Source organism: Pogona vitticeps, chromosome 2 (assembly GCF_051106095.1).
Source record: "Pogona vitticeps strain Pit_001003342236 chromosome 2, PviZW2.1, whole genome shotgun sequence".
In the NCBI taxonomy this organism is placed as follows: Eukaryota; Metazoa; Chordata; class Lepidosauria; order Squamata; family Agamidae; genus Pogona; species Pogona vitticeps.
In genome coordinates, this window is record NC_135784.1 from 51,956,065 (window position 1) to 51,972,558 (window position 16,494).

At 42.8% G+C, this 16,494-nt stretch overlaps 1 protein-coding gene across 2 annotated transcripts in view; it reads right to left on the minus strand.

The window, feature by feature from the left end:
* The window catches only part of CRBN (cereblon), a 35,230-nt gene extending 20,870 nt beyond the window's left edge, over window positions 1-14,360 (minus strand). The window contains exons 1-4 of one of the 2 annotated variants that reach the window (XM_020791027.3): window positions 14,202-14,360; window positions 6,209-6,321; window positions 1,597-1,799; window positions 137-286 (exon numbers count right to left, since the gene is read on the minus strand). In XM_020791027.3, coding sequence (XP_020646686.1) covers window positions 137-286; window positions 1,597-1,799; window positions 6,209-6,321; window positions 14,202-14,268 — 533 coding nt within the window. In that variant the 5' untranslated portion in view covers window positions 14,269-14,360. Of the gene's footprint in view, window positions 1-136; window positions 287-1,596; window positions 1,800-6,208; window positions 6,322-9,313; window positions 9,523-14,201 lie in introns of those variants that run through there. The other variant, XM_072989454.2, reaches the window with a different exon arrangement.
* Between the last annotated feature and the right edge of the window lie 2,134 nt (window positions 14,361-16,494).

Below are 16,494 nucleotides of genomic sequence, written 5' to 3' on the forward strand. Positions count from 1 at the left end.
ATTACGACCCAGGAGACCTGCTTATTTTCATACAACTAGAACAGATTAAAGTTGAGAATTCATACTAATACTATAAAAATTTAGCTGTCAACACTATCCTATATACAACAATGACACCGGTTACTTATTCACTTACCCGTCTGCTTGGGTCCTCATTTCAAGCACTTTAAATCTTTGTCTTCCTACTGCTTTTACTTTCACTGTTTCAATTCCATACCTCTGCTCTTCCCGGTAGGCATAAATTTCAGCTGTTGTTCCAAATTGTGCTTCCCTTTCAAGTATATTGCTAAGGGGAATAAATAAATCATCACATTATCTGTATTACCGCTCACTTCAGAATTATTCAGTATCATTAATAATCTATCAGTTTTCTCCACATATAAACAATTCTAGAGTTATTCTATTTGGCACCCCTTTTTTACAAAAATAAAGTATTAGGCATTCAAGGTCCAACAGTTTTAAAATATGAGCAACACAGCACATATATGAACAAAACACATGAAAAGGTAAAACAATATCTTACCCATAAGAGAGAGAGAGAGAGAGAGAGAAGGCAAGGTATTCCTATTAACTGATGGAAGGCACTTTTAACTAGATGAACACTGTACTGTATTTTTATTTTACTGATATGCTTTTAAATGTCAAGTAATGTATTTATTCATTTATGTATTTGAACTATCTTACTGCAAGCCATTTTGAGTTTCATTTGTGGGGAAAATGTAAGATATACCATATTTGCTGGTGTACAAGATGACTTTTTGGGCCCAAAAAACATGCCTCCAAGTGGGGGGGGTCGTCTTGTACACCGGGTGCACTTCATTTGGGCCAGGAAGGAGCCACCGCTGCTGCTGTTGAGTGAGTGACGTGGGGCCGCACTGGCCGGGGAGGAAGGCAGGCAGGCGGGCAAGCAAGCAGGCAGTCGGTCTGGATGGAGGGAAGCACAGCCTGCCATGCCTGAGCGCCCAGAGCCTGCCGCCGGGCTGCCCGCCGCCCCACGCCACTGAGCCAGTGGCGCGCTTGCTCGCTCACCATCCGCCCATTTCCCTTTTCCTCCTCCTCCCGCCGCCCGCTCAGCCTCTTGCCCTCTTCCTCGCCCTCTTGATGATGAGCCAGCGCGCTCGCTTGCCTGCCCCCGCCTGTATCCCTTTTCCTCTTCCTCCTCCTCCTGCCGCCTCCCGCCCAGCCTCTTCTGTAGGGGGGGGTCATCTTATACGGCCAGTCGCCTTGTACGCCGGCAAATACGGTAACTCTAAACAAGTAAATGCAGTTTATCAGGATTTTCTATTCATTTGAAAGGTGATTCTATGTTGTGAATATACGCCACAAAACTTTTCTTACGCAGATGGGACCCTGATTTCAGCTGCTTTAGTGCTGAAGAAAAAGTGCTACCTCATCATTTCAGAGTTCTGCGAAATTTTATGACATCCAAATCAAATGGCTGTTTATACCACCTCCAGATAGAGCAACTCCTGTTCAGGCAAAGCACTATCCCTCAAAATACATGAATTACATACAGCAAGTCTTTAGCATGAATTGCTAAGTTACTAAAGATACAGTATGAATCTCTAAGACCTGAAAATTGGTTTGAGTGTGTACCTGTATGCAAGAACAGCAAAAGTTCTGTCTTTCTGTATTAAGTTCCGCACCATGCTAACCTCTTGGGGCTGGAAGAGGTGAAGAGGCAATGTTTGTCCAGGAATCAACATTACCATGACTTGGGGTAAGACTGGAATTGTTTGACAGCTGTCATCATCATGGACAGTCCTTCCATGAAATTCTTCCATATCTGAGCCTAAATACTTTCCAGAGTTTAAAAAAAAAGTTATTATTCAGCGAGAGAATTTTGGGTTGGTTTGCAACTTATAAACACAAAAATTAAGAGAACCATCTTGAAATGTATGAGCTAAAGGCAAAAGGACTGAGAGGGAAACAAAAGTAGTCAATAACTCTTCTCATATTCTCTAGCACTAGTGGAAACATTTACACTAACCTATAATAGTTATGTTCTAGAACAGTTCTCATGATGCCAGAGAAAAGTTGTGCAAGAAGAGTACAACCAGATCCAGAAAGGGATGGAAAACACAGCTTAAAAAAGATGTACAACATGACAACTTTTTCATGTGTTTTGGGATCCAATTCCCAATAGTTTGAATTGTATCAGTGCTTAGGCTCATCTATTCAGAAAGTTTAATGAAGAAATATTAACTGATGTTTGGTAGATATAGCAGACTTGTTTTCATACGCAATGTAATGTACTCTCTAATTTTCAACTCCACTGGGCAGGGCTCTGCCTTTCGTGCACACCTCTGCCCCCTCGCACACAGGGTTCCATTGTGACTGGAACCAAATGCAATCGCTGCGCGGAGGAGGACAGCTGCGCAGAGGGAGATGGAGTCATGTCCACACACCCAGCTTAAAGGGAACCTTGTTCATATGTAATGTTTTGAGCCACTTAGACTTCTCGTTCTGCAGTCTCTCTTTCTAGAAAGCAGTGTTCACTCTGCTGATGGCCTATTCAGTGTAAAATATTGGTACATGTCAATTTCAGCAAGAAGTGTTTAGCTTTGGTTACTGTGCTACCAATTGAATTCACAAGCCAAGCTAAAATCTCACAACTGAAACTGTCATTCGGCAAATAGGTGATTTATGAAAAGGTGGCTCCTCCTGGAAAAAGAGGCCCAGATGCAGTCAATTCAGTCATTTCAAGATTTTGAGCAGTCACTTGCATAGGTTTTCTGGAAAGTTGTGGGCAAGAAAACAGATATATGCTGCTGCACTATGTGCCTGAAAACGCAAGAGGAAACCTCACACAGGCCTAAGCAGTTGGATCAGGACAGGCCATGGTATTGCGTTCTTCACCCTCTTGCCTATTCAAATTCAGTGAAAAGATGAATTCCTATTGAATAGCTACATGGACATAACCCAATGCTAAGCCCTTGGTAGCTACAACTGCACCAAGGTGGAAGGGCTATCTTCTAAGCACTTATGAAGGAGGAAAGGACAGCAAGGCTCTTAGAAATAAAGTGAGCAGATAAATTCACTTCCTCCTTTGCCTCTCTCATCTCATCCCTCTCTCATCCCTCTCCTCAGTCTCACAATCCTAATGATGCAGAGGAGAGGGTTTCCAAAAGGAAACGGACGGGCAACCAGTGCAAAGCAGCCAGAGTGGGGGAGATATGCTGGTGTTTTCTCACCCCACTAAGAAGCCTGGCTGCCGCATTCTGGACCATCTGAAGTTTCCACGTCAGCTTCAAAGGTAGCCCCACATAGTGTGTTACAACGGTCTAATCTTGAGATTACGAGCGCGTGTACTAGAGTAGTGAGGGCCCCCCCTTCAAGATAGGGTCACAGCTGGGCAATCCGCCATAGATGGAAATAGGCGGAGCGGACCACAGACGCCACCTGGGTTTCCATGGTAAGCGCCGGGTCCAGATGTACCCCCAAGCTGCGAACCTCACTCTTTGCGGCAAGGGTTGCCCCCCCAAAAGAAAGGGAGTTGCCTATACCGCTGGTGGAAGGACCACTCACCCTCAAGACTTCCGTCTTGTCCTAGTTCAGCCTTAACCCATTCAACTGCATTCATTCCAGGACAGTCTCCAGGCAGCGCTGAAGGGACAGTACGGCATCCACTGAGGTAGATCAAAAGGAAATGTAGAGCTGTGTGTCATCAGTATACTGGTGACACAATGGCCCACACCCCGATGACCCCACCTAGCAGCCTCATATAGATGTTAAACAGCATTAGAGAGATGATTGACCCCTGTGGAATCCCACAGTTGAGGCTCCACGGGGCCGAGACACTCTCCCCAAGCTGAATTCTCTGGGGTCGGTCCTTCAAGAAGGAACGGAGCCAGGCAAGTGCTAGGCCACCAATTCCCAACTCAGAGAGCTTCCCCAGGAGGATACCGTGGTCAGAGGTATCAAAGGCCGCTGAGATGTCAAGGAGGACCAACAAGAACATATTGCCCCCACCGGCCTCCCTCAGCAGGTCATCCATCAGTGCGACCAGTGCCGTCTCTGCACCCTAGCGCGGCCTGAAGCCCAACTGGAATGGGTCCAGGGCATTGGTTTTGTCCAAGAGCGCCTGGAGCTGATCTGCCACCACCCTCCCAACCACTTTGCAAAGGAAAGAAACATTGGCGACGGGCCTATCATTGCCAATGTCGTCCGTCGCCAAATCTGGTTTCTTCCGAGTGGGCCTAATGAATGTCTCCTTGAGGGCAAGGGGTACCTTGCCCTCCTGAAGAGACCTACTAATTATTGCAGTGACCCATTCGGTTGTTACGGGCCTGGCTGCTTTGATTAGCCAGGCCGGGCAAGGGTCGAGAGAAGAGGTGGTGGCCCGACAGCGATCAAGCATTACCAGGCAAGGCGGAGCGCTGGACATCTCTGCTCGATCCATTGTATTTAAAAAAGGAGAAAGATCACGGCGGATGGCCTCCACTTTGGATTTTTAAAATGCTACAAATTGGGTCAGGTAAGATGCTAGGGGGAGGCCCATCACCCTGACCAATTCTGGATAGATCGCGAACTATACAGAAAAGTTCCGCCTGCTGGTTGGAAGCTTCGCTTATCCGGTCAGCGATGTAAGATCTTCTAGCAGCCTTTACCTTGGCTAGGTAACGGTTAGTTGCGACCCTGACAGCCGTCGGTTTCCTTCTCCAAACACACTCTAGCCATCTCCTAAAGTAAAGATTGGCCATGTGTGCATGTTCTCAAGTCCACCACCAACACACTCCATTCCATCCTTCCCTTTCCTCCCCCATTCGGTTGCCAAATCCCCCAATAATCAGGTTCATAGAAGTTAGTGACAAATCTTCCTCTCAAACGCCATTTGTCATCTCAAAAAGCAAAAAAGAAAATTAAAAGGTGCCCAATCTAATTAGATAATTCAGAATGCCTGGACATAACATCTGCAAGCTTATGCTGGCGAAATTTTGTTATGAGAAGATGAACAGAATTTCAGCCAGAAGTGCTAATAGAAGGAAAAACTACTAGAACCTGCAAATGTGGCAACCCTGCATGAAATAAGTTTTGCCAACACTAAATATAATTTATCACAGTTTCTGCAGTCTGCTCAAAATCTAACTGGCATAATCAACTTCAGTGCATTTCCAAATACACCTAATTGCACACAGACAGATTCTGTCCTTGTTAAAATGAAATTATAACCCAAGGACGCCTAATTTTGACTAACAACCTGCTTGCAGTGGCAACAACTAAGCAACCCACAAAGCTTTGCCCCATGATTTGTTTACTGTACTATGGAAACATGGGTTTTGTCTTCTCTGCTCTGCTTCCCAAAGAACAATAGAAGCAAACCTAACAATCACATAGAAACTACTGTGGCACCTTTAAAACTAACAATTTTATTTCAGTGTCAGATTTCATAAGCTACAATACACTTCTTCAGGCACATTTTTTTTTTAAAAAAGTTCACAGTGAAACAAATTTTTAGTCTTAAAGGTACCACAATATATGTGTATGTTTCTTATTGTTTTCGTTGCTGAAGCAGGCTAATATCCCTATCTGCTTGAAAACCTAAAACAAATCTTAAAATCCATAATGAAGTGATACCTCTATTATGCAAAACTCCAGAAGCACTAAAATGTGTTTGACCCTTCCAACATTATTATCTCTTTTTTGGGGTAAGCATTACAAAACAAGGAAAAATGAGAGATCAGACAGAGATCTTTATTATATGCACATTATCTCAGGAAGAAACAGACAAAATAGTACAAAGAAATGGAGACAAAGTCGTACTAGATTTCACCTGAGACAGCCCACAATTTTACTGGGAGCTGAAAAGTTAGAAACAGTTGGTTCTTCATCTTAGACACTGTAAGCCTTCACACTGTACTCCAAACTGTATCCAGTCTGTATGAACACTCAGTAAAAAAAGAAAGAAAGAAAGAAAGCTACCTAGCAATCTTTACATTGTTAATACTAAAGACAATTTTAAATGGTGGATTCTGGAATACATTTTGTACCAATATAAGCTCCTTCTGCTTTTGTTTGTGACTTTACGGAAAACTAGAACCTAGATTCTCTTTGATTTGTAGGGAGAAGGGAGAAAATGCTTACTATCAGCCCATACATGGAGCAAAGATTGGTGATCAGTTCAACTACTGCATCTGCATTCGTAACATCTTATGAATTTCTGTAAGAACAAAGGTACTGAGCCAAGTATGACAAAGAATATATGTACCATGTGTGAAGTTGGTAAACTGGTGTCAAAATTAATGGTATTTGGCTTTTCAGTCTCCTTGCTGTCTTGATCTTCAACTTCCATTTCAACATCATCCTCTTCATCACTCTCAGCTAAGAAGTGAAAAGGCAGTGAAAAGAAAAAAGAATACAAGAGTTAATTTATCTTTGCACCTTATAACATGCATTTCTAATGCAAGTTAGAAGTTTTTCTTGCATATTACCTTCTTCATTTGAAAGAAGCTGCTCCAGGCTAATTATGGTCTAACTTTTATTGTGTAGCTATGAACTGACTAGAGCTGGTGGGACAGTTCAATGAGTTGGGTACCTGGCTGCAGAGCCAGAGGCTGGAAGTTTCATTTTCCTCTGGATCTCCTAGAAAAACAGTCAGCCTCTGCGGCCTTGAGTAAGCTATATAGTCCCAGACAATACTCAGAAGATGGGAATGGAAAATCGCTTCTGAATACTCTCTACCGAGAACACATTAGAAAGGATCACCACATAATAGCAACAACATTCCCACACTGTCAAGAAACTCTGCACTTACATTTCTGATCTTTAACCATATTCTTTGGGTTGCTTGCTTTCTGCCAAATCTGTTTTTTTAACATTTAGTTTTATACTGTGCTGCTTATTAAGTTTACCATATTTATTCTCAGTCATCAGGTGATGTTATCTGGAAGTTGAGTCGTGGCAACTGGACTTATTTCTTATTAGTCTGAAATGTTTCACTACTTATCCAAGCACCAGTAGCTTCTTCAGTCTGAGGAGAGTTAGCAGGAGACCCGTGATATATTCTCCACATTGGTTTCACTTCCCCCTGGTTTGAATAGGCTCCTTAGATGGAGAAAGGGCTGGGGATGAGGGAAATTTCCACTTCCTTACACTACACTAGGGTTTATGTGCACTTCTATAACCATTCCTATTTATTGATGTTGTTGTTTAGTCATTAAGTCATTTCCAACTCTTCGTGACCCCATGGACCAGAGCACGACATGACTGCTTGCCTTCCACTGCCCCCCAGAGTTTGGTCAAATCCGTGTTGGTAGCTTCAATGACACTGTCCAATCATCTCATCCTCCATCATCCCCTTCTCCTCTTGCCTTCACACTTTCCCAACATCAGGGTCTTTTCCAGGAAGTCTTCTCTTCTCATGAGATGGCCAAAGTATTGGAGCCTCAGCTTCAGGATCTGTCCTTCCAGTGAACACTCAGGGTTGATTTCCTTCAAAATGGATAGGTTTGTTCTCCTTGCAGTCCAGAGGACTCTCAAGAGCCTCCTCCAGCACCACAATTCAAAAGCATCAACTCTTTGGCAGTGAGCCTTCGTGATGGTCCAGCTCTCACTTCCATACATCGCTGCTGGAAAAACTATAACTTTTGTCAGACTTTTGTCGGAAAGGTGATGTCTCTGCTTTTTAATATGCTGTCTAGGTTTGCCATCGCGTTCCTCCCAAGAAGCAGGCGTCTTTTAATTTTGTGGCTGCTGTTCCCATCTGCAGTTATGATGGAGCCTAGGAAAGTGAAATCTGTCACTGCCTCCATATCTTTCCCTTCTGTTTGCCAGGAGGTGATGGGACCAGAGGCCATGATCTTGGTTTTTTGATGTTGAGCTTCACACCATTTTTGGCACTCTTCTCTTTCACCCTCATTAAGAGGGTGAAATTCCTCCTCACTTTTTGCCATCAGAGTGGTATCATCTGTTTTACTGATGTTACTGGTGAAATATTCCGATACTCTGTCTTCAACTGCCATACTCAGATGAAGGGGAGATCAAGATCACAGTGTTGTAAGATCATTCTTTCTGAAGCTGGTACTTTTACCCAAAGGTTTTATGTTGTTGAAATCATCTTGATCCCTTGAATTAGCATTAAGTTAACAGGAAGCAAATAATGAATCCCACCGTATAATTAATTTCAAAATAATATACCCACTGACCTATTAGGTTAGCAGGCAAATTATTCCATAGCAAGACAATTCAGCTCAGATGCATAATGTGATGCAACAGATTTGTATTTTGAAGCATGGGTGGCAATATTTTGATTCCAGAAGCAAGAGTAGCAGGAAGTGTAGACTTATCTGCAGCATTGGAAGCAACTGTCAGTCTTTAGAAATTATCACACCTAAAATCATCATTCTTGCTGATGTTCTTGCAAACTTCTTTGGTCAACAAAATCTTCACTGCTAAAAATATGTTCTGTATCCTAATGGTGATGCACAACTCCACAGCACCTTGACATAACAGTGCTGACAAACAGTGGCACGATCTACATACAGTATAACAGATGCGATCCAAATTAGCATGTGGTGGAATTCCTGTTTTGCTTACTGATTTTCATTTATTTGTGTAGGAAATGAAACCAACAGCTGAACTGTGCTGTATTTTGGCTGAGGGAGCCTAATGCTTAGGAAGAATGATGACTCATTTTACTGCAGTGGCACAATGGGGGAATGTGATCAAGATGATCACTTCTATCTTCTTCCACATGTGCAAGACAAATGCAGATGGATGGAGAAAACTTGGTTTAAGACGCAAATCAAAATCTGTCTAAACTTTTGAATTTTTTCAAATTAAGGCAAAGCCAAACTTATTTATTTCTATTTGTAAAATTTCTCCTTTGAAATGACCTGGTTTATGAAATTAAGTTATTTATGGTACTGAATGACACATGAATCAAAACTTTCTTTCACCTTTGTAGTATGGTAATTTTAATTTGACATTGGTCCAAGGGCAGTTATGAATATCTGAAAAGGATGTGAGTAACCTGTATATCCAAGGACAGAGAACCCAATGGATGGAGAAAGGGACAGAAGCTTCTCAACTGTCAATCTTCAAGTTGGGTTCATAATCAATAACTGGTCAGGTGCACTATATGCATAATGCACAACTTCAGACATGTTCAGATGCAAAATAAAAAACTTTTGAATTGATCAACATAATTGTTTGAGCAAGCACAATGAAGCTAAAGTGTAGAAAAAGTCACGTTCTGCTAGAATGCAATTCAAGCCCTTTTTAAAAACCATTCTTATCCTTAAAACTTCATAATAGTATTGGGACTTGATATTCTTCTGAAGATATCAGAGTAATTGTAACAAGTTTTACCTACCACAGCATCTGCCAATTAAGTTGAAAAAAGCATATGACAGAAAAATATTTCAATAGATCACAATCTCCATCTTCTTTCACTTTCATACGACCTTTTTTATTACACAGAAATCCCACTTTTTCCACAATATTCATGTAAATCATTCTGTTCGCCATGGCCAGACATCCTTGGACATAATTTTCCTTCATCTTCTCTCATATTTTTCCACCCTGTACATTGAACAGAAGCTACAGTATTTTTCATTCTCAAACTGCATCCATCACAGTCTACCTACCTGTTCACCTAGTTCCTTTTTCTTAAACACATTCTGATTTCTTTCCCCTGGAAATAAGGTCATTCAACTTAAATAATGCAAAATACTACTGCTAACTGCATTTAGTGTAAGAAATCGTCTTGTTCCAACTCAGGCAAGAGTCATTTTGAATTATAATCTGAAATTCAATGAAGATCATGTTGCTATTACTGACTTGTGGTGACCCCTCCAAGTGTTTTCCAAGTACAGAATACTCAGAAGTGGTTTTCCATTATCTTCTTTTGGGGGCATCCAACTTCCTATATCTCACAGTGTCCCCACCAGATACCTCTGGGAGCACACAAGACAAGTAGTCTCTTTATACCACTCCCATGCATCTGGCATTTGAAGGACCTTCCTTCTCATCCTGGAGATTATACATCCTCCTCATGGCTTGTAACCTGCGATGGACTTTTCCTCCAGAAATCTGTCCAATGCCCTTTTCAAGGCATCTAGGCCAGATGTCATCACCACATCCTGTGGCAAGGAGTTCCACAGACTAACAACATACTGGGTAAAGAAATATTTTCTTTTATCTCTTCTCATTCTTCCAACACTCAATTTGAATGGATGTCCCCTGGCCCTGGTTTCGCGTGAGAGAAATGAACTTCCCTCTATCCACTTTATCAATCCCCAGCATAATTATATACATCTAAATCATGTCCCCGCTCAGGCGCCTTTTCTCTAGACTAAAGAGCCCCAAATGCTGTAGCCTTTCCTCATAAGGGAGGTGCCCCAGCCCAGTTATCTTAGTCACTTTCTTCTGCACCTTTTCCAGTTCCACTATGTCTTTTTTTTAGGTGTGGTGACCAGAATTGTATGCAATACTCCAGGTGCGGCCTCACCAGCGTTTTGTATAACAGCATTATAATGTTGGATAGTGAACTACCCCACACAGCTTTGCAGTGTTCAGTTATTTGATGGTATATTCTTTAATGGACACCATGTGTCCGTTGTCCCAGGTCATAGTACAATACTATGACTACAAACAAGAGCACAGGATCAATTCACTGAATATGGAAGATATTATAGTAGGATCTCCCTATCTATTGGTTCACTTATCCACTGCCTGAAAACATTAAATAACACCCACCAGGATACATATTTACATTTCTAAGATATTTTACCAGAACAGACCACTAGAGGGAGCCACAGGTTATATATAGCAGTGGTCCCCAACCTTGGGCCTCCAGATGTTCTTGGACTTCAACTCCCAGAAATCCTGGCCAGCAGAGGTGGTGGTGAAGGCTTCTGGGAGTTGTAGTCCAAGAACATCTGGAGGCCCAAGGTTGGGGACCACTGCTGTATAGGGTTCACTTCTGGCATGGGGTGGGGGACTTGGAACCAACCTCACACAGATACCATGGTCTTACTGCATACAGAACTGAGATATACTTCAGACCAAAAATTTTATCTTAAGTTAGCTGCACTTGCATTTTTTTAACATGCCATCAAATCAATTTTTCCAAAGTTTTCTAGGCATACGGTACTCAAAAGTGATTTACCACTCTTTTCCTCCGGGGTTACTCTGGGACTATGTAGCTTGCGGAATTCTACACAGAATGGCTTGACGTCACGAAAGTGAGTCACACACTTGACCTCTGGCTCCACAGCCGGATATCCAACTCAGTGAGCTATCTAGCCAGCTCAGGGACCATTTCTGCATATATAATTCAAATATAGCCTAGTACTCTACATCTCAACATGTTTTTGGTTCTTCATTTTTACCTTCACAGAATCAAAGTACTGAATTGTACTGAATTATAACAACAGCCCTAAATTCACCAAAGTCAAACTCAATCTCCTCCAGTGCCTGTCCTCATCCACTTTTCTTCAGAAACAATCTGCTAGTCAACAAAAGAATAACATAAATTCAAGAAATTATACCTCAACTTTCCTGTTTTCTTCTTTCCCTCCTCTAACCCTACTTTTTTGTACTGTATCTGTTAGACTGCAAGTTAACAAACACAAACTCTTACTTCTGAATCATTTTACAACACTAATATATTTTTGCCTGCATTTTATAGGGAATTAGTAAAAATCAGAACCACCTCTTCTTAAACTCTCTTCATTTCAGCCATCTACTAGGTCTCTGTTCTAGTTTTCTTGATTATTTTTCTCCTAAGCCATAAGACACATCTACTAGTTATGATCTGTGAAGACAGAGGTGGGTATGGCATCATCTCTGCCTGAGTGCTGTCCATCCTGATGGGAGGAAGGGAAAGGAACACCTGAGGGTAGCTTTAAAAACGTTTCCATGAAGGGGGGAGAAAGAACATTTAACAGTTCAGTGAGTGCGGAAGAAAGGAAACCCAACAAGGAGGGGGAAGGAGCGAAAGATGTGAAAAAGTCAGTTAGAACAAGTGGGAATTAGGTGCAGATTAGCCAGTCTGAAAAAAGTGGGAGAATAGGAGAATAAAAGGAGAGAAATAGAGGTTGAGAAAGGAGAGGCGAAGATTCAAAGAGGCAAAAAAAAAAAAAAAAGCCTCTTCCAGTCTGGGAGTGGGGAACAAAAGATCGGAGAAGAGAGGGCAAAAGAAGAGAGTGAGATGAATTTATTTCCATGGGGTGGACACCAGGATCATGAGAGTCCACAAACCTGGCAGAGATATCGTTGGGACATGAACATGCAGCCCAGGGAGAGACGTCATTGTTGCCAATACAACAAAAACCAGCGTTGACTGAAGAGAACTATACGGAGTTTTGGAACTTTGTGTTAGATAACACTTCATTTTTCAAGATAGGAATCCCTTCTGTACCCTGTTAGGTACAAGAGAGCTGGAGGTGGTTAAAGTAAACATTAATATTTTTTTATGATGTACTGGGAATAAATGTTGGAAGTTTGAAAGCAGAAACTGAGTCTGTGATGAATGACCTTGAAGTGTACAACATTCCTGATCAGGAGAGTGAACATGGTCAGATGAGTGCCTGAAAACAAGTTACCCCGGGAACTCTATGCATCCCATGAAGAAGGTAGGTAGCATTTCAGTGTACAAAGCAAGCAGGCTAAATTGAAGGCTGATAAAGTGTGAGTCATGCACTAGCAACTTCAATTATCGTCACTATGTTCTAACAACTTACTTACTCTGTATATTTTATATTATGTTTTTATCTTTGAATTCTCGGGTCTATAACCGTATAATAAAATGTAACCTTAACCTTAAATTGTCACAGACTATTATTGCCACCTGTTAATATGCCATACACTATTGGGAAATTAATTACATATTAGCACAGCTTTCCCCACCTATCTGTGCCGTTTTACTAGATGCATAGCTTTCACTTTCTTTTTCCTTTACAAATGTTAACTCATTCTTGAAAACGTATTTTCTACAAATCAGTCCAAGCAAACTGTTACTTCCTCTTTTGATTAAATGAGAATAATTGATTGATATTAAAGTTAAGGCCATTTAACTACAAAAAGCCAACACTAATCCCACAAAAAGGGCCAAACATTTAAAAGCAAAGCAAAGGGTGCTGCTTATATACCGCCCCATAGCACTTCAAGCACTCTCTGGGTGGTTTACAAGTTAATGACGCAGGCTACACACTGCCCCCCCCCCCAGCGAGCTGGGTACTCATTTTACCGACCTTAAAAGGATAGAAGGCTGATTACCTGCACTTTAACAGCAGATACAGGCAGAAGAGAGAATGTGTTTTATCCGCAGGTTATAAGACCTCATACACTTTCCTATTTACAAAATGTTGACTGACATTCTGCTTGCTTTACTGCTGTAAACAAGTCCAAGACACATTTCCCAAAAGAGATGAATGGACAAAGTAGAAAGCAGTGCTCAACAAAAGGATACGTGTTAGTATTAATACAAAAGGCAATCATGTACATGATGAGGGTTGAATTTATAGTGGTTGTCTAAATATCTTAGGTTACTATCTTTATTAGGCCAATTTAAAGCACAAATTAGTATGCAGGCTTTTGAGATCTCCAGAATTCACCTTTGGGCAGGCAGTGAAAAACAAAAACAAAACAAAAAGATGGGTGAATGGTGGACACTCTCAGTATGGCCTGTAGATGTAGTCAGATTTCAGATCAAGTAAAGGAAGAAGTTGCAGATATTTGTACAAGCACCTACCCTTGCTGTGATGTTTCGGGGTTACAAACAGAAATGCACGTAAGACTACTAAGACAAACAGCGGTTGAGACCTCGTTTTTTAAAGTATGACACCTAGCTACTTCTTATGACTGCCTTCTTGACAGGCAAACCCCAATATGTGGAAAACAAAAGCTGAAAAGAAACCAGCCACCTTATATATCTGCAAAATCCCATGTCCCAACTTCCTGCCTAACACAGTACCCAACGCTTCTTTCTTCCCATCTTTAGCGACTCGTTTCCTTCCCCTTGAATAACACATTCCTCAAGCCACCAGCGACTCCTTTTCCACAACTTGGGGCGCCCCCCCCCGATCAGCACCCCTTGCAGGGTCTCTTTTCGGGGCTGCCCTCCCTCCGCCATAAATCTGCTCGCCTTTCCTTCCTCCGCGCCCTGCCCTCGGCCAGATGACCTCACCAGCCTCGACCCCTGCCCCCGTTTCTTCTCTCCCCCAACCCTCGAGGCGCGCCGCGGGAGCAGCCCTTACCGGGGATGAGCTGCAAGTGGTTGCCCATGTTGTTCTCCTGTTCCCCGCTGCCTTCATCCGCGGCCATCGCTGTTTACCCGCAAAGGAGCCTGGGAAGGCGGCGGCGCCGGCAAGGGGAGGAGAAAGAAGGAGGCGGCCCCGTCCGGAGGAGGCTCGGCTCGGCTGCGGCTCCCCCTCCCCTCTCCCCCGTGCTCAGCAGCGCCTCCTAGCGGCCCGAAGGAAGCGCTGCCGCTCCCCTCAAAACACGGCTCCTAGGCAGCTACTACTATAGTATTTGCTCAGCCTGTTGGCTCGCCTTTGGAGCCCTTGGCGGAACCACAACAGGCTTTCCTTTTCGGCTTCCGTAGCCCCTTCTAAACCAATGGCCACAGATACGTATGGATTTCCCGTTTACGATACGCAGGCACATGTAAGGGTTTTCATAAAAATAAATACATAGATATATATTTATTAAAAATGATTGATTATCGAAAGTACTGTACATTAATACTTATGCCAAAATATAAATACAAAAGTAGCAGTACACACACAGACACACCAACCGTTTTTTAAAAATACTGTATACTGTATATCTACACAGATAGGTACATGTATATTTTCTCTCACTCCCACAAGAGAGAGAGTAAATATATTAGTAAGCATCTTAATATATTATTATTTACATTAAATGTTATTAAGTACTGTACATTAATAATACACACAAAGAGAGAGCGTCAAAAACAAACCAGTCAGTTCCTATTTCAAATTCAACATGATTTTTATTTTTCTGATGGCCAACATGGCTTTCTTTGCTTTGAAGAATACTGAATGCACTATTCACTGGGATTCTACCCTAGCGGAAAACAATTTTATTTCACCTAAAACCAGGATTATATTCTGTGATCGTATAGACTCCCCAACTCAAAAAAAAAAAAAAAAAGGCTATCCAATTTGGTTTCTCTTGATTTTCTTTAAAAACCAAGTACATTATCTAAAGTTACCTCTGGCTTCAAATATTTTTTAATTATTTTAAATGAGAACTTGACAGTTTCATGTTCATTATCAGCCTCCTATTTCCCCTCTCTTTGCCCTTTCAAAGTCTGCATTCATTCTTAGGCAACAAGAATTTCCATTCCGGCGAGGAAGTAAGACAGCCAAAAAGGACACGTTCTGTCTCCCTCTTCTCCATGAGCCCTCTCGCAGTTTTGCGCTGGGCTACGCAGGACGGAAATTTGTTCCTGTACTGTCAGTGCAGAATGACAGCAGCAGCAGGCTGGCAGAAGGAACTTTTAACTACTTTGCAGCAAACTGTAGTTCTGTTTTGACCACAAAAGTGGCACGCCCGTTATTCCATGGTTTGCGTGGAAATGAACAGTTTTGCCCATCACACAACCTATTCCACGATGCCCCTTCTGCAAAATCCCATGTCCCAACTTCCTGCCTATGACAGTGCCTAATGTTTTTCTTCCCATCTTTAACAACACGTTTCTTTCCCCCTTGAATAATACATCCCTCTCCTGTTCTTCTCCCCGCTCACTTTTTATTCAGTATCTGACAACATCCTTCTTTCCTTTTCTCCTGCTCCAGCTGTGTTTCCACTTCTTCTTTCTTATCTTCATATCTGGGCCTCCACCAGCAGCCCAAGTCCTTCCCCTTCCGTTTATCATTCCTTTTCTTTTAGAAGATGTCAACTCATCTTCTAAGTCACCACAGAGTCCCTGAAGGAAGCCAAGGGCTGCCATCTGGATTCCTGACCAGCTCATCTCTGGCTTAAGCAGCGCTGCAGACAGGAAGAAACGACCACTGGAGAAGCAGAGGGCGACTCCAGCTCCATCGTTAAACCTCCTTCCACTTCGAAATGCTACTTTGAGGGGAAGCAGCTATTCCTTAAGAAACCAAAAAAATTTTCCAGCCTCACCGCCCCTCCCCAAAGGCTTTGCCTTTTAAGGCCTTAGCAACCCTTCTTGCCAACGCCATCACCCTCCCGACAGGGCCCACCTTTCCAGTTACCCGACCCCTTTCCGGACCCCAACAGCTCCTGAGGTGGTCTCAGGCCCGCCTCTTCCCTCCCTTCTCGTCCCCTTTCATTCCCCCCCGCGCCACTCTCAATCCCATCATTCACCCTTCTAGTTTCCCTTCCTCTGCCACCCTTTCCCAGGGCTTTCGGGCTCTCCCCAAGGCAGACACACACTCCTCAAACGGCCTGCCAGGCCTCCTCCTCTTCCCGCCTCTAAGGCCCTCAAACCCATTCCTCACACCCTCGACCCTCCTTTCCGACCCACCCCCATCCCCCTCAGACCCTTTGCCCTCCCCA